General features: G+C 39.3%; 1 protein-coding gene across 3 annotated transcripts in view; it reads right to left on the bottom strand.

The window, feature by feature from the left end:
* The window catches only part of ARHGAP6 (Rho GTPase activating protein 6), a 316,497-nt gene that overhangs the window by 116,809 nt on the left and 176,619 nt on the right, over nucleotides 1–23,069 (bottom strand). The window contains exon 1 of one of the 3 annotated variants that reach the window (XM_032100636.1): nucleotides 2,329–2,395. The exons of the other annotated variants lie outside the window; for them this stretch is intronic. Coding sequence (XP_031956527.1) covers nucleotides 2,329–2,337 — 9 coding nt within the window. The 5' untranslated portion in view covers nucleotides 2,338–2,395. Of the gene's footprint in view, nucleotides 1–2,328; nucleotides 2,396–23,069 lie in introns of those variants that run through there. 3 annotated transcript variants of the gene reach the window in all.

The following is a 23,069-nucleotide window of genomic DNA, read 5'->3' on the forward strand; positions in this document are numbered from 1 at the left end:
CATTTCCTTCTGACATTCTATAGTCTACTGTATTTAATCACAATCAATATTTATATTGCCTAACTTTGACACACGTCAGGCAACATGCCATGGCTCTAGCATTATACTCAGTGTAGGCAGTTTCCACTACTTAGGATAACAATTCAGTCAGATGTAATATTAAGTAAGATTTTAAGACAGCAGATGGCATCACTTAGTTATTTTTAACTGTTGTACACTGACCATTTACTGTGTATCATAATCCATTTTTGAAGATTAGTAAATGGAGCTTACGGGCAGCACAGAAATGGGACATTAAAAAAAAAAAAAAAAATTACTGTTTTACCTATCTGGTTGCCTTGATCTGTACTGAATGTCCTGCAGGCATTGTAAGAGTGCAGCGTTTCCCACAGCTGTAGCTGCCCTTCTTTGGATTCACCAGGTACTTCTGAGCCCCCAGCTGAAGGCATTCTTTTCCTCCCCAGATCAGCAAGAGCAATGGCAGGCTTTCAGCAACCTGTCAGCTGCGACTACAGCTTAGTGGGATTTATAGACTTTTCCTTGTTTGTTCCTACTGGGATTACTATCAGAGCTACATCACGCCATCAGGCATAGAATCACAAAATGTTTCAAACCATTATTAAAGAAGTTGCCCATTCAACAAATCAGAGTTGACAAAAATAGTGAATGCCAGAAAGGCTCCTCATGCCCATTGAGCATCATATAGGAAATAATAGCCAGGATGAAAACAGACCTGGCTCTAAGCTTTGAGAGAGACGGCAAAACCAGATCTGCTACTCCATATTCCTTTTATAATTTCTTTCTTAGTGTTCCTTGTATAATATCTATGATATTGTCGGATGATGTAAAGAAGGCAGAAAGATGTATTTCCTTTGTCAATTCAGATGATACGCCGATTTTAAAAGGTAAACTTTAAAAACAGAGGTGTCCATACACAGGTTCAAACTGCCTGGGAAAAGGGGAATTCAGAGACGACAATGTACCAAGTCATTTTGCTGAACCTTTTCAGAATAATAAAAACATGTTCTACACAGGGTATTAAGAAAGTGCCTGTCACAGTAGTTAGTAGGTGTTACAGTCAGAGTGTGTGATCAAAGAGGTGTATTTTTCCATGTACCACTCAGTCAGAATGCAGGAATGCACTGTGGGGAACATGAGCTTACAATGCCACCAGGGAACAGTCAGCTGGACCACCTTCATCAGGCTCATGGCAAGACTTCTAAGTTCAACGATGGTAGCCCATAGTGCAGACCTGGTGCAGAGGTGGCCCTATGCTGGTTCATTCCTGGTAAAGCCATTGGAATCTGTCTCCTCCTGAGCCACACGCTATTCCAGAGTACAACAGAGGGTCCCTTGAAACCTTGCATGAAAGAGATGCATGGGAAATGGGGAATAAACCATACAGAGAAGGGAAAATATAAGGTCAGAGTACAGGAGAAACACTCTCCTCCTCACCCACACATACACAGCTCTGCTTTTCTTTACCCACTCTAACTTCTTCTCTGGTCTCACCTTTTTAAAAATCTGTTTTCAGAGAGCCATGCTGTACATACTGTCTGAACTTGGAGACGGCAGTCTTACAGAATATTCAGCAATTCTCTGCAGGGTTCCCAAGAGTATCCTTACTTGCTGGCTAAGTGCAAATGCCCACCAGAATGCATGCTGAGTATTTAGTGTGCATTTTATAGCAGCCAGAAGCTTGACCTGAGCATCTTCTGTTGGTAGCAATAGATTTTTAATTAATAACGAGTCATGAAAACCAACAGGGCAAAGGAACTTATGTGGAAGCTGTAGATTTCTTCAGAAAAGAAAAAAATACTGCAGAAAATACTGAAAACAAACATTAGAAGTAATGAAGAGGTTATAAAATAATTTCATTTTCTGTCTTCATAAAGCTCTGTTTTCTCCCCTAGCGTTCAGATCAGCATTGCACTTCCAAAGCATTCATCCTTTCTGCTCTAAGCCTATGCCAGAAATAAGCCTTTTCAGTCACTCAGAGAATGTCATTATACTTCTGGAAAGCAAACACAGCTCCAAAAGCTGTGGAGGAACAGAGGGGGAAGGAAGGGAAAGTATCAATCTCTGCTACAATTAATTATTCAAATCTTATTTTTTTAATGGAAGTCACTTTCTAAAGTGTTGTTAGTGTGTGCATTAGACAACATTTCTTTTCCCCATGGGTTAATTTCTTTTCCAACCTGCTAGCAATACAGACTGTAGAATGCAGAATCCATAACAGAATGAATTAAATTTATACATCCAACAAAAGTGTGAATCCAAACTAACAGCACTATCACTAATGTCACAGTAATTGACATTGATACTCACTGTAGCCATATGCTTTCTGCTGAGTCGGTTTTGAAATACCAGTCCAAAAGGTAGTAGACAGAAGATAGAAGAATAAATTCCTAGAGGTCACCAAATAGTCAGTAATGTTATTTGTAATGAACATCACAACCGTAACAACAAGAATTATCCGACACAGTTGTCTACAGCAGCAGGGGTTAGCCTCAAGTGATTCTGCCCTGTCCTGTCTTAGGGCTGCAGCTCCACAAAACACAATACGGACACAGAAGCCAAAATCCACAAGAAACAAGCTCAAGAGGTCTGTCCTCAGCGTCAGAAGTGATGTCAGGTAGACTTCAAATTTTATCTGAAGCATACTCATTGAAGTATCAGACCATATTTTAACATTACTTAGAGGTCTAAAATTACACACAGAGGTCTCACAGAGCTAAGCCAGAAGGGAGTCAGGTGCCTAAGCCCTGTTCCAATCAGCAGCTATTAACTTGGTTTAAACACTGTAAAATGCCACTGAGGACTTCCAGGATATTTATGTGCCCAGGCATTTCCAAATATCTGATCTCTAGGTACAGGCGAAGTGGAGCCCTTTAAAATTCCTCAATATGGAAGCCATTCTGTCCTATTTGATGAATTTTGTGGTAACTGAATCTCACAATCAACCTATGTATTGTATTCTTTATGCAGAGGCACACATACAGAAACAGAGGAAAAGCATTTTCTAAAATTACAGGGAAAGCTCTGTAGACATGCCTATATTATTTTAAAGCCAGCTACAGCAAGATTTTGAGCTAATCTGTGTAAATGAAACATTATATTCTCACTACGAGAATTTATTTATTTATTTACTTCTGACAGGAAAAAGCAGACTCCAGAGCACCAACAATTCCTACCATGAACCCCTAAAGGATTCAGGTCATGATTTGACTTCCTGCACCTTCAGAATTACTTCCCAAATCTTCCTTCCCCTTTTTTCCTAGACTAAATTCTGAATTTAAATAAGCAGTAAGAACGTTTCTCAAGTGTATAACAATCTACTTACACCTTTATCCCAAATCCCAGCTGTCTTAGTTGGTTTGCAGACACTTGTGCAGCAAATGCCAAAGGGACTGGCTATCTCCTCAGTTCCTTTAACAGAGTGCAATTCTGAAAATACGAAAAAATATCTCCTCCTTTCTGTCTTCTACAGTGCTTTTGAACTGGTGGTGGGAGGAGCAGAAAGTCTCCCTATCTTGCAATGTGAGAAAAAGCCCATCATAAGTGACTCACCAACATTAATCACATATATACCAGATTGAAAGGCACTCAGAACATGAAGTCTGAATCCCAGGCTCAGTTAAGCAAATGAGAAACAAATTGCTTGGTACCATCATATTCTTTTAACTCTGTAGCTGTACAGTTTTGCATGATGAAGCTGATGAATATAAATTTATTGTTTCTAGCACTGAACTTTTACAGAGAAGTGATGCTGAATGTTTTGGAAGAACAAGCAGCTGAGTAGCATGCTACTTCCTATGTCTTGAAATGAATAAGCACCAGTGTAAAGATTTTCTCATGTAAAACATTCACATTACTTACCACCTGGTCTGTCCATTAAAATCAATATCCTTATAGCTTAACCAAGCAGATGAAGATCAGAATCTTAAATAATCAAATCACACTGCAGCTTGAGATATTTCATCTTCTGTTTGCTTCTCATGGAGAGTATTGTTTTTATTCACTAACACAAAATCCAAGTATAAAAATCCAGAGCGTACTGCTTAGATTCAAGACAACAGCTAAATATTGGGGGTGAGTAGATTTGAAGAAAATAAGAAAAATAGTAAGAAAAAGTCCTACTGTCTCCAAAAGGAAGCTTAAGAATGAGAGGATTTCTTTTCTTATTTAAAAAAACCACAACTAAGCCATGTTTGGAAATATATACATGCTACTTGAATCTACAAAGCAGGGAATTTTCCCGTTCACACTATGTATGCCATACTGCTCTCCATTCTTCATAAACTGGACTCAGGCTCTTTGCCTTTCTGGTATTTTTAACTCTATGTGATACCAACTATCCAGCTCCCATAGCACTATTCCCAGAATTACATATGAAGAATATTCTATTAGCCATAAAAAACAACAATATAATTACAAAAAGTAAACTACACTCCTCCTGTTTTTCAGGGAAGTATTCCAATGCCCAGAACTAGACTACAGTCTGCCACAGTCCTGTAAATTCAGGCTAAATCAAGTGCTGCTCTAACATTACCTTGGCATAAAAGAAATCAAGACCTCACTGCAATATAGTACTTGAGCTACTGCCAAGTTAACAATTTCTATTGGCATTTAATTACAGTACATTTCCTGAAGCTAAGGCACAGCTTTAGCATGAGCAGGGCTGCTCTGAGCAAGACACTTGTTCTGTTCAGATCAACACTTACCTGACAATCAGGTTTAATATATAGCAATGTGTGACACACAAAACCAGGCAAGGATATAAATTTAGCTCGTCACTGATTGCTAGAGAATGTTCAACCCAAAACATTATAACTGTAACTGTAAATAATAACAATACTTACGTAAATCCTACCGATGTTTTGCAAACGTAAGAATAAAATGGTCAGATTTTCTTCTGGGTAGATGTACTTAAAAGAGTCCTGGTTAAAAACTGAGTTCTGATATATTTTAGACATTTATACTCCCCTAGAGAAAATGCTTGCATGACTTCAGAGCTTCAGTCTGTTCTAGCTCATCACACAACAGAAGAATGTGCTGCTTTGGACAGATCATGTCTTGCTTCTGGTATTCCCTCTCCCAAATCTTGACAGGGAGCAAGACCCCCAGAAAGAGTAAAGTGATAATCTCACTCTCTGTGACATGGGAGTATGGCTTTTTGTATAAATATGCTGCTTCAGACTTAGGTCACAACCACTCACTTTGAGAGGCTCTCTGAGGTATATTGACCCTGTGCCCTCATCCTTTGAAAAAAATCAGTGACTTGACTTTGCCATTCAAAACCTGAGGTACCCTGAAACACTACTCACTTCTGAGACACTTGGGTCTGCTTGTACATCATTCAAGAAAACAAAAATCCAGAAAGTAGAATCCTAAACTGGCCATGATGCCACATTTAAAGGGGTCCCTAGTAATGTCAGTAAACAAAGTTAGCCAGTGAGAAAAGAGCTAAATGGGACCTGGCAGGGTGGAATAGCTACAGAACCCAGCACAGACCCAATACCATCTCTCTCTCTCTGTTGTGAATGCACAGGAAGACAACTTTGCCCTAAAGGAAGCTCACATCAGTCCTTCAGTAAATGTTAGCTGGGGCAGGACCACACTCATTTGTTCTGCTTTCACACCTTGTTTATGGAAGCTTTTCTAATGTCTTAGCTGGCAAAAGTGCTGGACAGATGGAAAGCCTTTCCACAAGGGCTAAAGAGTGACAGGCTCTGTTTTGTGAACAGAGAAGTTCACAACTTCTCACAAGGATCCTGAAGGTTTATCTTACAGACTCAGTCACAACTTTATAAACCAAGAGAGACAGAGATGTTCTAAGTTTTGGTGACTGGGCTTTTTCACAGTATTCTGACATGTTTGAAAAAAACAAGCATTCCATAGAAAGGGTTAGAGACATCCTAAGATGCAAATGTCCCTGAAGAGTAACTCCACATCCTCTGGGTAAAGATTTTATGTAATAAGACTGGTGATAAAGTGATCCAAATTGCTACTGATGGTCCCAATGCTATGTTATTGTAGTTTGATGTGCAAAAGCGTGCAAGATCTTGAAAAATCATATTAATAATGTACAAAAGTTCAGTCTAAGGACTATCACTTTGGTTGTTACATAAGATCCTATGAAGACAAAAGCAGAACAAGGTACGCTTTTGTTTCTTGGTAGATCTTGAGAACAAAAAAAAATGACTGCTTGATTTTACTTTAAAAATGAACATCTCTGCTCTCTTTTCTGCACTGTTAGAAATAAGTGAGAATAATACCTCATACGGTTTGAGAGTTGTGACTAGTAAGAACAAATCAACCATGATCAGCTTGCAAACTATGTTTATAACAATATATACAGGTTATTGAATCCAGAGCAGCAGAGGGGACCAATCCATATTCCTGTGAAGTAGCCAGCTCAAAAATCACTCCAATTTACATGTGAGAAAACCAAAACAAAAGGTTTGTGCCACATGCCTAACAGGGACTGTACATAGGTGTTTAAATTTAGACCAGGGAAACTGCCCAGGTTTCCACAGCCCTCCTGGTACAACCAGTAAAATGTCAGTCTGCTCTCCATACCTCAGCCCCACCACACCACACTAACATCCACACAGCAGTGACTGAAAAGGCAGAAAGTACAGGAGGTGGTCTCTCAGAGGTACGTGTAAAAGGCCACATGCTTACAGGACAAAGAGATGACCACAGTTTTCATTCAGAAACATGGAAACAGGCTCTTCTGCAAAAAAAAAAAAAAAAAAAAGAGCTTCATAGCCAGAACACTAAGCAGATACGGGAATATATTTCTGAAAAAAACCAAAAAACAAAAACAAACTAAGAAAAGGGTGAAGGGAAAAAAAAACCATCAAATCCTCAAATCAAACCCAAAATTCAGACATGACCACCAGTAGGGAATAAAAAATCAAATGAAACCAACATAATCAACCAGGCAAACACAAACAAATAGATTCCTGATTTTAGGCTATTCTCTAACCTAGGGGCTTGTAGCTCTTCCAAGAAACTGGAGTTGGAACCTCCCTGCAGGCCATGCTGGAGAACAGTGAACCCACATTTTCTGGTCCTGTGCAGCCCTGTCTGGCACACTGGCAGGTCTGTGATATGGCACCTGCTTCATCCTTTCCACTGCACAGGGAGTTTACACACGCACTCAAGGCTGTAGTTTCCCCTCCAGAAAAAGCCAAGGGTTTCACAAGTGTGTTACAACTTTGCAGCTTCACACTCCCCTCCCTCTTTTAACTTAGCCCCAAGGAAATTGCTTAAGGTCAGCATGAAACCATTTGCACAGGCAGGAATAGAAGTCCAGCACCAGTCTCAGATGTGGACCGCACCCTGCTACTCACTGCCCAAGTATGAGTGCATCGTTCAAGATGCAGGGCTTAATCCTTTCTCTTCTCCAGATGCTTTACAGCCAACTGTTGTCAGACAGGCTGGAACGAAGTGTGAAGAGTGCTAAATTTCAAGTACATTTCTGTGCTCTTATAACTCTGATTCGTCTTTCTTGTCTGTTTAGAAACATACTGAAGTAACATACACCATAAATAACACCTTCGGAAAAGGCCTCAGCAAGACGCTCACAAAGTCTTCTGCAGTTTGTGATTCAATGTGTCTCCTCTCCAGTTTAACCTGACATGTTGGCTTGTTATTAATCTGTGTGATGCTTCAGATATTTTCAGTAAGTCTTACTGAGATAAATTTTCCTCCCATTTAGACTAAATTTGAGTTTTCATCCATGTTATCTGAACTTTTTCATTGATCAGAGAACAAGTTCTAAACTGACAATGCATTGATATGGGGAAAGTAGAAAGGGGCTGATCTGAATATGGAAAATCAGAAATTGCAAGGCTATCTAAATAGAGAACTCTTGTGAAATTTGAGTCTCCAAGCCAAGGGGAAGGTTTTATCTTTTACACTTCTAATTAATTTCTAGCCCTGTTAAGTACACCAAAATACACAGTTGCCTTTGTTTCTACCTAATGACGGTACAAGAGTCCCAGAAAATTTTGTTGGTAAATAGGAATAATGACCAATCTTGATTGTGGTATAACAAGAAAGGAACAAAAGAAGGATCATGAAAAATTGTAGAAGTAAGCAGTAAATACCCAAAGGGAAAAATTCAAGGGAAGTTAATGAGTAGCCAATATGGGACTGAGCAGGAAATCAACGGTGTCAAAAACCTATGGAAAAAAAGCAGCAAATGCAAACAAGGAGAACACAGAATGAAAAAGCAGCAAATGTAAACAAGGAGAACACAGAATGAAATAGGGTGTTGTCAACAGGCAAAGAAAAATTCAGGGCATTAGGAAATGAGGAGAATTGAAATGACCAGTCAGATGCAGGAAGGTAAGAAAGAAAAAAAGGCCAAAAGAGTCACAAATAGTTTCAAAAAATAATGCACTATTGAAAAAAAATGATGTGATATATAAATTTTGGCAGCCTGTCAAATTTTAATTATCTTTTCAATTACTGTTCATGTCTTCTCATTGACTGAATGAGAAGACAGACTTTCATGAGCTTTAATATTACCTTTTTTCCACCTCTATTACCTCCTCATCACACTGGAGACCCAAAACCCATTAACAACAAGAATGGGACGTTTGCTACGAGATAATCTCTGTCCCTTAACACTACAAGAAACCCCAAGTAAACATTTATCCTAAATGAAGAACAAGGCAGAAATTTCAGTTACATCAGTGGAATAGGATTTCATACATCTTTGTGACAGTAAACCTCTATGAGAAAGCAACCTATCTAAAATGGAAATTATGGTTTGTTTTTTTTTTTAGTCTTAATTGGAATAACAACTTGTCCAACCATATGAGCATCAAAGAGAACACAGCTGATGAGCATCAGCAGGCACACACGACGCACAGCAGTGGTACCTGAACATGACCATACTAAGTTACACATATGCTCATCCAAAGCATCTCCATTTCTTCCTAACTGTTCTCCAGACTGATTTCCTTTTAATCAAATAAGAGACATAAAGACACTGCTGGGCCCAAAGCCAGTTTTATCATTTCCAGGTCACCTTTTATCCCGCCTCTGTGGGCAGCAGCATTGGGACACAGGGAAGGCAGGGAGCAAAGTCAGGCATTTCCCTGGCAGTCTTGAAAGGAATAGCAGCACTTCATGCAGGACAAAGCTGACACAGTTGGTGCTGGAACTAATGCCTGGCCCAAAGTACAAAGAGAGATACCTGGAGCTTTGCTCCTGCTCCTTTAGGGATAGTACACAGAACATGTTGTTATTTACAAACTACAGAGAAAAAGCCAACTGAACTCTTTTCACTTAAGATGGCTTTCAACTACATGTGTTAAATCTTAAAATTATATGAATTAAGGTGCATTTTCCATGGGAACATTAACTCATTTTTGTACTACTGCTTTTCCTGAAATTACTTTAACAGACAGTTTATTCATTTAAGATAGAAGTTTAAGTCTCTTTGTTCAAATTCAATGGGAACACTTACGCAGTACATGTCACAATGAAATTAATGTGCATTAAAATCTGGCCTCTGATAAGATTCAATATATAGACAGTAGTGCTTACTCTGGAGCAAGCTGGGAAGACATCCTTTATCTCATATTTTAGTTTTAGTATTTAAGACTAATTCTTTCAATAATCCTTAATGCCTAATTAAGAAAGATGACAGCAAGAGTAAGCTCTATTAGAGAATCCAATATAAATATAAATGTCATTTCAGAACATCTGTTGTTATAGATTAGGTATAATTAATATTATGTTGAAAATGGAAAAAACCTGAATTAAACTGATACTGTACATCTAGGGAACCCTGATAAAGTAAAAACTGTTCACAGCTCTATGCTCACAGCTCAAAGATTAATCACTACACTCTAAAATAAGCTAAATCTGAAAGAGAACACACATGGACCTCTGTGCTCATGGTCACTAAAATGCAAGGATAAATTTTACAGAATTTACAGAACAAAACTGGGTTTGCATTTGTACTAAAAGAAATGTTCAGAGTACCTGAAATTTTGCTGGAACTGAAAGAAAAGTTGAAAGGCAAACAAACTTCCATTTCTGCAATAGAGAAGACAGCAGTGAGAAAATTAATCTTGTGTATTAATCTTAACATTCCTCACAAGTGACTCAGGCCTGCAGAAGAAAACATTCCCACTATTGGGTTAGAAAACGTCATGTTTCCCACACAGAAGGGAGGAAAAAAGCCTGAGCAGGGCCGGTTTTACTACTCTCACCCTGATTAATTTGCTTGCAGACCTTTCTGCTGGTCAGAGTTCCAAACTTTTAAGGAAAATAGTTGCCATTTGCCAACAAAAAATTGAACTAGTCCTCATGTGTAGAATAAGCTTGAGTCAGGGAATTTCTAAACAATTATTTAGCTATTTATAATTTATTATAATAGTCCTTGGTAAAAGCATTTTAGAACCACAATCAGCAGCAAAACAGAAGACAGACTGATAAATTCTGTGGCAATGTGGGTTTACACACTTAAGAGCTATAAATACATACTTTGCATGGTGACAAGCACAAAGAAGAGCCCAATAAGCAGTGAAGAGTAGGAAACACCCTTGGTGAGCTGGAGGAGTGAGAGAGGTCAGAAAGCCACCAGCAGCACCTGAATCCCCACCATTTCTCACGTCTGAGCCAAATGTCTCTTTTTAAAAGTGAAAGCCCAGTTCTGTTGGGAGCACTGCAGTTCTCACATGCCTCTGTAAAAGCCAGCATTGTTACCAACAGGGGAAAAAAATACATGGGCAAAAAGGACAGCTGCTGGTGATGCTTCACTTGTAAACCTTCCATGCTCCCAAGCAAAAACCTCCTGCTGGGCAGTACAGGACAAAGGGGAGCTACAACCAGCTGCTTCCACACCACTATGGAGCAGCAGATGCGCCTGTCCCAGCTTCCATCACCTCAGAGCAGGAATGACTGCGCTCAGCAGCCAGGAGAGCCTTGTGCCACAGCAGCCCTAGGCCTGCTCAGCCTCCTCAGGACATGGGTGCCCATATGGAAACTGCAGCACGTACAAGAGGGAGCAGAAGGCCAGTCACACCACAGCCAGGGGCTGTCACCCACATCCTGCAGGACTCAAGGGAGACTCCGCTGGATTTGAAGAAATGATTGGCAGGACACAGCTGAGCACTGAAAACTAATTTACTGTCTCCGAAAAAATATGGGACAGCGAGGTAGGAGACTCAATAATGCCTCCTGTAGAACCAGGTAAAAAACACCAAAGCTTAACCACTTGCAAAACAAGAAGGAATCAATATGAAACAACTAAACTACACAGAACACTTATACAGATTTCTATCTATTAATCTTAAAAGCATTTCCCATACAGTTAATCAGCTGAGCTTCTGATTTGTTTTGTATTAGTGTGACATGAAAGTTGAATTTTGAATTATTTTTCTCTATTGTTATTTATACACGTGAGAACCATTTACAATTAAAGAACAATTTTTTACTGAGCCCCTGAAAGAAAATTATCAGTTTGGACTGAATAGTTTTTCTGTACCAGATTAGGTCTTTCAGTAATTGCTCTTTCACAACACAATATTTGAAAAAGGACTAAGATTATTGAAAATAATTGTATTGGCAAGGAAGGAAGGCACATTTTTAAGGGCAAATATTTCAAGTTTTTAAGTCAAGTCCTCCTATTATGAATTGTATTTCCAACTTTCTGTTACTTTATTATATTCTACTGGACAGAAATGTTGTAGAAAGACATAAGTCTGCTTTAAATGTTTTCCCTTTCTCTCTCTATATATATATATCTTGCATGTTAGGTCAGTTGCTCCACTTTGCAGCTCAGCTGAAATTTATAATTAAAACACAGAGGTAAAATATATTTGAAGAATGCCACCATAAAAAATATGCACTTCTTTGCTCTTTCTAAGAGACTCAAAGGGTTTTTCCATTTGTCACATAATGGTAGGTGACATAAGACAAAAGGATGGAACGAAAGTTATTAACAGATTGTTTCCATCTCTCTTCTGTATCTCACTGTGGTTTATAATATCCTTAGTCATGTTTGGGTTTTGTGTTGTTAGAGGGGTTTTCTTTTTGGTTGCTGTTGAGTTTGGCACAGACAAAGCATCTCCAAGCCATGACCTATTAGAAACTTCTACACAAAAAAAATAAAATAAAAGCTTATTACTAGCTAGGTGTTCATTTTAATCTGTCAACAGGTTACAAAGAAAAGAAGATTAAAGTAGATGGCACAAAGAATTATAGTAGACCAACTACATTTGACTGATGAGTTTCCAAGTGGATTTTAAAAATTAACACTTTCACAAAATGTGTATATTGCAGACTTTGTATTACATATGTGAAAACAAGACTATGGCAGTTAATTCAAGACAGAATACAACACAGAAAGGTTGTACTGATGTTCTTATAAAACAGTTATGAAATTCAACAACTTCCTTCCCTTCCTGTCACCAGGTGCTTAACAATTTCACCAGAAAGGAGCACCAAGTAGATATCCACACATACTTATTTTTTCATCCACCCATAGCCCACTAATTATTGTAATCTGCATACATGCTAACATTATTTACTGACTTATTATAAGCACCTTTCATACATATACAGACACTGATGTGAAGTTGGGGAAGAATTATAAAAAAAACTTCATAAAGAAATCTACTAATTTCATCAATGTCTGACAGCTTCACTAAGACTTCACTGGAAAGATACAACCCAGCACAAGAATCTCAAACTTTGTTAACCTTAACCCAGCAGGGCAGAAACTGGAGATCTTTGTCTCATTTGGAGTGACTGCCATTCTAATGCTTCAGAGCATCTCAACCATATTACAAAGGCATCTCTCACAGGCAGCATCTACAAAAACAGTAATAAAGCCAGCTGTTGGTCCCTAATAAATGAAATAAGAACAATGCCAGACATTCTCAGAATCAATAGAAAGATAGGGAAACTTAAACCACTGAGAAATGAAATAACATCCCACAAAAATGTCAGTAAAAGAAAAGAACACCCAATTTCTACTGACATATTAGATCGGCCCCAGGATGGGAGAATCCACCTCAAAGAAGTCAAACATACCAGGTTAGGACAACTATAATTTAAGATTTATCATAATGCCATTATTCTCTATAAAAAAAATAAACTCTGAGATTTCTTTAACCCCGATTTTACACAGTGAATTGGAATGCTTAGAATTGTAAATGTTAAAGAAACAATCTTTATATAAGTCCAGATCTTAAAATGCAAACTTTTAAAAAGAGCTCCTCAGGTATTATTTCACACTGTCAGTTTGGTTAGTAAGACACTGAAAGCTTAAGAGTAGAAACAGTCTGCTAAAGTCAGTGGGTCTACACACACCAAGTTCAGTCACGCAGCATTTTTTCTTTAATGCTGATGCTCCAGAACCGCCCAGGACACTGCTTTCATGGTAGATAAAATTTAAAAATATAATCCACATCCTTCAGCACTGAAGTCAGCCATTATTAACTTCTTTCATTCAATACAGACTGACTTCTTGATCTACAAAATCTCCTGGTTACCTATAAAAACATGACCTATTTGCTCCATTGCTGATTATTGTTAGGGATCTTTCTCAGGAGTCATTTGACGTGCCCCTCACTGATATTGTCCCTTTCCCTATAGTATTTGTCTTCTAATCCATCTCATCTGCCTGGATGAGCTCTGCATTCTCCTTTCCCCATTTCTTCCTCCTAAGAGTTCTTGACACTCTTCAGTGTGTTTTCCTCTTCACTTGTTTTTATGTCCATACTATAGCCTAGAAATGCACTAAGAGAAAAAGACAATTACTTTGAAAATAGCATGAATCCCACTAGTATGCTGCTTCCCCTGCTTCTACTCTTCTTACTCAAACAATATTCATTAGCAGTTGTCTGATTTCTTCTTAGCATGGAACACAGGCAGATCAGGCAGCTGCTGCAGCATTGCCACTGGGTGAACTCTGTGGTAAGATTACAGTGGAGAAGACTGTGCTCATATGGCAGCTCCACAATGAACGTGAACTATGTCACTCTTCAGTGACAAAGGGGCATGCCACTTTCTGTGTACCGCTGAGTAAGAGTGATCCACCTGTAATGGACAGAAACTTCTTAATATAGATGTGCAACAAACTAACATTTATCTTGATGTAACTTCCTTACATTTCCAAAACGTAAATAATTCAGGAGAGTTGGTTTAAGTCTTGCTGTCACATAAGGTACCTTCAGAGTATACATATTGTACCACTAGTAGCTGCTTTACATAGTCAGAGAAATGTAAAGGAATGTTACTGCAAGTAACAACTGACCCTTTTATATTACATGTAAAGAAAAATGCATCAGAACATATCCATATGATAAAAAAAAAAAATCTGAGGGGCCATCAAACCTCTCAAAAATCTTTGTTTCTGTTATTTATTTAAATCTTGCACAAACTTTGTGGGGTTTTCTAATGAAGGAGACTAAAAATTAAATATTCTAATTTCATAAATAATGCAATAGAACTTCATTGTAGGTATACTTCGGAGCAACTAAGAATGTTTAATAACTTTTTCCTAAGATTCTCCCACAACCTGACATTTCAAAAGTTGTACAGTGCATCAACAAAAATAATGCGCTGATGGGAATATCCTGACAAAAGTAACGAAATCGGCCACTGCCACACTTAATTTTCTTAAAAAAAAAAGACCTAAAAGAACATTTAACTACAAAACTATAATTTATTTTCTAATATGTCTCTTCGTATGTGCTAACTAGCTCCTGTATCTTTCTGTTAAGAAAGTATAAGACAACTTGGCAAATAAATATCAAAAAAACAAACTTTAGAAAGGTCTCCAGATGTTCAACCCTGCAAAGGTCTGAGCAACTGAAGGTGAGAGGTTCCCCAGATGCTTAATGCTTAACAAGTACTTTCCATATCTCTCAAGACCAAGCCTAAAAGAGCTTTTTATTTCTTGGTGCCAACTCATTTAATACAAATCTATCTCCTTCATGATATGTTTTCTGGGAAATGTGAGCAGTGTCCTGTCTTTGAATAAATCTTTACATTTTCAAGCCTTGGAGTTCTCGGTAACATTTTAGCCATATACATCTACAGCTTACTTTGCATGAATTGATGTGACTTTCCCATAAAAGTTGGCTTTAACGTCATAAATAACTGACAAGTGTTAAATAAACTCTTTGGAAAGAGAAGCTCAGGATGAGCTGAAGACTGCCTGCAGGCACCCCACCTGGCAGCAAGAAGACAGAGGCCACTGCAGCTGCTCATCCCCACCCCTCCAAAGCTAACTGGGACATTCCAAGGCAGTGGCTCTTGTAAATATTTTGAATGTTGCATTCGCAAGGAGCATAACTGGGTGTCATAGGTTAGCATAGCTCCAAGTGCATCACTGAGATGGAAGTTACTCTGAAAAGATGTAGGTTTTACAAGAGGTAATGCTTTCTGCTTCCCTGCTCATGAAAAATCCTGGGTTAGCATATAGCCAAATTTTCACAGGTTTTCATCCGTTTTTCAAGTTACAGAGCAACACACACATCCTAAAACTCAGGCAGAAAACAAAATATTTACAAGCCCTTCTGACATTTGCCCTTACACACCATTGTCTGCCATTTTCCTTGACTTTGCACCTGTCCTTTCCACCCTAAACCCATTCACCAGTACATCAGCCCTTTCACCTCCACTTGTGTGGTGCCATCTCACGGTGGTATCCATGTGGAAATTCACTGTGCCATGGCTCCCTACACACTTCCGTTTCTACAACTCTGGTGAGGAGAGAAGGTAAGATCGGGGGCCTGAAGGAACCATCGAGAACTGGTTTAGAAGATGATTGAGCAATACACATTTCCAGCATAGCTGCTCTGTGCATGCATACAGCAGGTCCAGGGAGGTAACACATTCAAGGAAGACAGTCTCCTCTGGCAGGGGAGGCTGTCTGGAGGAGGAATTACAGGGCGAAGACAGGACTCTTCCTTGGCACTGGGCCTCTGCCAAGACGAGGCAATGGGATGAAAGGACTTGACCTCTGAAACTTGCCTGAGGATTAAATGAGCTTCTTCACATGGTGTACGAATGCAACTGTTTTGATTGTCGTTCACCATCCTACAAGACTGTAATAAGAGGTTTTCTCTCAGCATAAAAAAATTACATCAATAGCCCAAGGCGTCGTGGGACAGCATGCACACATTTCCCCCATGAGCACCTCCTCTGTGTGACACTGCACCACCCCTTCATCTTAGCAGGGAGGAACAACCTTCCTCACCCACAGGCAGGGCAGGCCACCACAGGCAAATCCTTGCTGGACACCATCGCAGTACTCAGTCAAGACAATATACAAACAGACATTACATGCAAAAATTTAGTATGACAAAGATCCTTCGCTAACTTTTGTAAATGACCAAATCTCCTCATTCTCTACCCTGACAGTCACCAGTGACATCTTCTCAAAGTCTAATGTGAAGATGACAAAGGGCTGGGTTCAAACACCTTTACCAAAGAAAATATAAATGCATGAGGAGAGCTGTTTTTCAGTTTCTAAGAATATTTTAAGTAACAGAGTTAAAAGCAGATACAAAAATACCAATTGACAGAAGACATCACACTACCTGAAGGACAAGTAACAATTATCTTACATGACAACAGATGCTGGACTTCACCCAAGGTGACACGGCACAAGCAGAGAGCATTTCCCCTTTTCAGCACCCCATCTCAACCCTTACAGTTAGTTACACTAACAAAAATTTATAGTGCCATCAAACACTCAACAAGGGGCCTCTGTTATGCAAAGTTCCCACCTCAAAAATGTCTCAGCCCGAAGCTACTTCTCATTTGTACCATGACAGGTGACACGCAAGTACAGCAGCATACACCTGGCTGTTTACCACACATAAAGCACATGCTGCCTGCTGCCCCTCAAAGGCCCCTGCTTTACTGCTCAGTATTACCAGCAGAGGCAATTCCTAAAGCAGAATCTGGTAAAAATCTGAAAGAAGTAGCTTCTAGCATCTGGATGATTTAACTGATGTATGCTAGAACAGTCTTTCATACACTAAGTCTGGTCCTGTTATAAATACATCCAGCGTAAGAATCATCACATATACTGCCAGAGATAAGAGGATTCTGTGTACATGGCAATCAGCCTTGGTCACCCTGAGTGAAACACTCAGGGAACTGAAGGGGAAAAAGAGAAAAGAAAGTCTATTGTAAAGACAGAGTATTGTGTAATTTCTATTATTCATTTCATTCCACTGATGAAGAGTTTCTCTGATGAACTAGGGAACACAGCCACAGCCTTCAGACAGCAGCTTTCCAAAAGGAACAGATCTAGCAGCCTTCTCATTTTAAATTCCAAGAGAACACCGGTACTGCAACAAATCAATCTCTGTATGCTTCCAAATATCCAGTGGGATATTTGTGTTTAACAACATAACAACACATTAATGCCTCCCAAACATTAACAGTGTGACAGTGCTAGCTACTGGTAGTCAAACAGAAACTCATTCTTTCACAGCTAGAAGGTATGATTAAGTCCTAGCTGCTAAGAATTAAAGAACAGATCAGGTTAATGTCTAGAAGGGATGATATATGCAGAGTTCTCCCTCATGAACTGAAGACATCTTTTTGAAAGACTTTCTGCAGGTTCAATGAACGCTAAGCAACAGAAGTGAGCTAAGTGAGTACTTGAGCTTCTAAGGCTGCTGCTTCAGTATGAAGAGCATTTCTGTACTCTACACAGAGGGGTCTTGCCCGCAGACAGAGCTGGCAAGAGCTGCAAGGGGCTCCATGGAGCTAAGGTGCCAGAGGGCTGTAAAAGTAAAGTGAAAAGTGAGATACTCAAAAACCTAGTATTTTAACACTAAGGAGAAATTTGAAGCTGGCTTATCAGAAACAGCTGCCCTTCACATACAGGACAGCAATGGGGAAAACTATTCAATGAGAGCAGAAACCTTTAAAAGGCAGCAGGAATGAAACTATTCTACTCCAACACATCCTTACCTCACTTTACATATCCACATAAGATCAGGACTCGCACACATGTATTTATTTCAGTCCAGATCTTGTAGGGATTCCTCTGTGGAGTGCTGAGAAGTATTAGCAGTTCAGTCCAAAACTTTGTGCACATCACGTAAGATGAATACTGCTCAGCTTGAGTAGAAATAGCCACTGTTAGAAAAGGAGCCTCCTCAATCATTAATCATTTCTACATCAGCACATATAGTCCAAGCACATTCCTTGTTTTGGTGCACCTCTGAGAGCATACATTTACAGTCCAGAGGAAGTCTACAAAGAGATGACAAATCACCTCACACTATAAAACAGAAATATTTGGCTAACTGACTGGTACTGAGAGGCATCCAAAACAACAAAAAAGTTGATCTCTCTTTTCTGCTAAAAAGCTCAGCACTCTGCTCCTTCTTCCCTCTTTGCTTTCACTGAGTGAAGATGGTTGGTCCAGCTGCTTTTATCTCAGTGACTTGCAACAGCTGTGCTCTTCTTCACTACAGGTACATGGGGCTCATCACAACAGTCTGTGCCTAAAAGACACTAGCAGTCTTCCACTGGACCTTACTATCAATGCAAATACTTTTAACTCTCATTTCAAAGTCCACCTGATTTTTCAACCAAACTGTTCTTTTTCCAGAAATTATTGAATATTTATAATTGTTTGTATATAGACTCAGGCATTTATCTTTTCTATTTCTTACCTAGTTGCTACTCTGTAAGACTGCCTACTGAAAAATAGCCAAAGACAAGTTTAATTCTTCACTGTTCTGGTGAACATTTGGAGCAAACCAAGTAACTGCTTTCGAGTTTTAACCCTCCTAATTCAGGGCAACATGCATTTTTCAGGATGACACCACTATGAGCCTAAAAGTAATAAATCCTTCTAAATGCTGTACATCTTTGAGATATAAAATATCCATTGGCAGCAAGTCCAGGGGAGGGGGAAAATGTTTTATATAGGCTTTTCATACTCATTTAAGTATTTTGGCTTCAAATACAGTTGTAATATTAGGCACTTTCATCACTGATACAAGGTTATACAATTAAAAAAAAAAAGAAAAAAATGTTACTTTTACATCATACTTCCTCTTCAAACTGGGCTTCAAAATCTCAGTACTTTTGAGTGTTCACTTAATAAAGCAATCAATTCTTTCATGTATTGGCATTATACAGATAGTAAGCTTTCCTTACTTAAAGGAAGAAAAGTGTTAACTGGAAAACCAGATTATCATTCTGACAGTCTTCTGCATCCAGAGAGACAGAATTGCATCCTTGCATCTGACAAAAGTATTTAATGCCTTTATAAAAGCACTGTGGTGTAAAGTTACAATGTTAGAGGTCTTTGATTTCCTTGCTTTTGTTTCAAAATATTATTCCTGTTTGATAAAGTTTTTGCAAGATGTCTTAAGTCCATATGCTGGATTTCTTGGCCCTGAACCACGCATAAAGCTTTCCAGCTTCCTTAATTTTTCATAGACATGAAAACACAAGGAAGGGTGAGCTGCAATCCAGCATAACTCAAATAGGTAGCTAAGAGTAGTGACAGGTACTATGTCTGCTGAATATTGCAAAGTTCTGTTGGCTTACAAGCTTTTTCCTTAATGTCAGTAAAAGATCCACACTAAAAAGAAAGAAGCCTTGCATCTACAAACCACTCAGGGAAAGTGGGTATGTAAAAACCATGGAGCTACACTGGCTTTAGAGGACAAGACCATTTCTCCCAGATACTAGCTCACATTTTTGTGTAAGATAAGACATGAAGCTACCCGCAACAGAGAAAGCTCAATGCAGAAACAAGCTCGTGTATTCTTGTCCACACTGTGTGAACAAACAAAGCACGTGGTATTGATTCCATGCCCAGGACCATGCTCCCTAGCAGATCACTGCAGTCATGTCCATCTGCCACCATAAGGGTCCCGAGCCAGCTGCAGATACCAAATGCTGCATGAACTGATGGGCATGCAGACTGCCTCTGCTGCACAGAGCAGGCACTCTGCACACAAAGGTACACAAACCTCATGACAAGGTCACCTCTCAGGCCCACATCACCTCTGACCTGCCAGACCTCTAGGGACACTCGGGTGCAAAGCAAGAACTGCTCAGCATATGAGCCAAATATAGCAGGGCCACCGGGCTAAAAACGAAGTTGTGAAAGAGGCCCTGGTTCTGAACTTGAGCCAACAACGTGCCCTCACAGCAAAGGCGGCCATCAGCTTCCTAAGCTGCATAAGCTGCATTAGACAAAGTGTCACCAGCAGGTCAAGGCAAAGGATCCTTCCCCTCTGCTCAGCATGGCTGAGACACACTTGGAATGCGGGATCCAGTTCTGGGCTCCCCAATACAAGAGAGACAAGGACTTACTGGAGCAAGCTGTCCAGCGAAGGGCCACAAAGATGATTAAGGAATGGGAGCATCTCTCATGGGGAGAGATGAGAAAGCTGGAGAAGAGATGCCTTAGAAGGGTCTTATCAATCTGAAGAAATACCTGAAGGGGGAAGGAGTACAGTCACAGGACAAGAGACAGTGGGCACAGGCTGAAATTCCACTTAAACATAGGAAGAAACTTCTACAGTTAAGAGTGGTCAAACACTGGCATGGATGCCCACACAGGCTGTGCAGTCAGTCTCTGCCTCTGAAGATGCCCAAAATAAAACTGAACAGAGGCCTGAGCAACCTGCTGTAGCTGACCCTGATCTGAGCAAAGCATTGGACTAGATGATCTCCAGATGAACCCTTCCAATCTTAACTATTCTCTAATTCTGTAAAAAATAAAGAGAAAGTATATTAGCACTTGTAAAACTAGTAAGAATGCATAGAAAGAAATACAGGTTTTTTAAGCTGAGAGTGTCAGTCATTGAAGTTTTATCAGTAGACTCAAGTGAGTTACTACTTTCATTCTTTACCCCTCACAGAGAAAGGAAAAACTGTTTTAACCCCATAAAATTTCTTCTGTCAGTTTATCAACAGCAGTTTACCAACCAGCTGAGAAAGTAAGTGGCAAAATAATACTTAAAAACCACAAATTAGTATATTATGCTATTTTCCCCAAGGCTTCACTGCCAGTCTTAAAATTTAAAGGTTATTAACATGCTAATTAGTACATGTTGAAATAAAAAGTACCTGTTGTGATAAATAATTACATCCCAGAGAATATTGAAATTTATGAAAACGATGATAGCACATGTTTTTTCATTAGGCAGCACATGAAAGCGTGCTGGCCACACACTTATATTCCATCCACATGCACCCAGTGAAAATCATTGCCAAAAGCAAGAGTTCTTCTTGAGAGAACAAACAAACAAAAAAAAAAAAAAAAAAAAAAGGCAAGAAAGAACATAATAACATTTGTCTGAGTAATTCATTACCAAATTACAAGAAATTAATAAGCTAATAACCTTTTTTAAAGAAATCCATCTCACTTAGATTTTATTTTACTATTTCATGCCAATGATGAGACTGACTCAAATAATTTACATTCAAATGTGAATGTGAAGTTGCCCAAGACTGCGTGTCTAGGGAAGAAATCCAAGGAAACAGTCTGGTCTCTTACTGAAAACCAAAGAAAGCAATTCTTAAAATAAAAACTGACATTTTCTAAAGTCACAAAACAATAAAGTCAGACTATTTCTTCCTTTGAGGAGTTTTTGTTCGCCTCACTGCCTTAAAATTCCTCCATAGGGGAATAGTATCTTCCATTTGGACTCAAGGCTCCATTCAAAACCCACAAATCCTGGCATCCCTCTGATGCTGACACTCAGTGAGGAACAGTGCTGCCCTGACCAAGTTGCCTGCCTTGCCTTCTTGCCAGGATGCTTTTTCACAAAAGCTCTGTCCCAACTCAGCATCTCCTGAGCACATTTTCCCACAAAAAGGAACACAAGTGTGCAGAACTAGCTAAATGCATGCTCTGTGACAAATGGGACATGTGACTTTCACTGATGTCACAACAGCATCACCTGTAGAAGTTGACTCAATGTTAAGGAGAAGACAACATGAAAAGATGGCACAAGTCTTTATGCCTTCGACCAGCCTAGTGTTCCTTACTAACAGAGGTAAATGAACCTGTCATGTTAACAAGTACTTACCCACAACTGGATTTAGCTGCATCCTGTATTGGCATGGCATCCTAATATTTATTGGAAATAAAAATACTGAGGACTACTATAAAGTAGGAAAGGTTGTTCTGCCCTCTGTGTCATGATGATTACAAATGAAGACAATGCCCAGTTAAAGAGACACTATTCAAAGTCTGGTAATAAAGCCATTTCCAGAGGTAAAATAGACAGACCCTTGGGAATGCTTAGGCTGTGCTGGAGTGTCTGACATACCAGCAGTATCTGGGGGGGAAGAAACAGTGAGAGAAGAAACAACTCCCATTCATGTTAAAGGGATTAGGATCAGCACTTGCAGACAGAGGTATTCCACAAGCCACACAGAAATCAAATATGTTTTAAATGTTCTACGTATAATAGAAGCAATGCCAAAAATTTTTTCAGGATAGACTTCACTGCGCTACATTTATTCCCAGCCAGATCACACTCTCAGCCTGTTGCCCATACTAGAGAGCACCTTGGCTAAGCCAAGGCCATTCCAGAGAGGTTTCACAGATCAGAAGATGCATTAAGGGATTTGATTTACAGGAATTATTTTAACATTTTGCTAATCTAAGCGATATTGCATTAAACCCATTCTAATACCCAAATTAATACATTTTAGAATAGGAAAAAGTAAAGATTGCTGTGTCAGCTTGCAAAGTCAAGTACCTCCTGACCATCAACCCAATATACATTTCATAATAAAACCACACACTGGAGAGGGCATTAAATGTTAAATGTAGTGAATGTAAGTGTAGTGAAGCACAGTGCCTGGTAGGAGGAAAGTTAGGTGGAGTGTGCAACTTAATCACAACCGCTCCATGTGGGAAAAAAGCTGGAAATATAAGGCACATAGGAAAGAACTAAGTTGTCCCAAAGCAGCAATCCCATTTCTCACTTTGTTCAAAGGCTCACAGGATTTACCTTCTACATAATAACTGTAACCTAAGGAAGCACAAAATCTAAAAAGCCTCCTTCGCTGCAGTCTTT

Source organism: Corvus moneduloides, chromosome 2 (assembly GCF_009650955.1).
Source record: "Corvus moneduloides isolate bCorMon1 chromosome 2, bCorMon1.pri, whole genome shotgun sequence".
Classification (NCBI taxonomy): domain Eukaryota; kingdom Metazoa; phylum Chordata; class Aves; order Passeriformes; family Corvidae; genus Corvus; species Corvus moneduloides.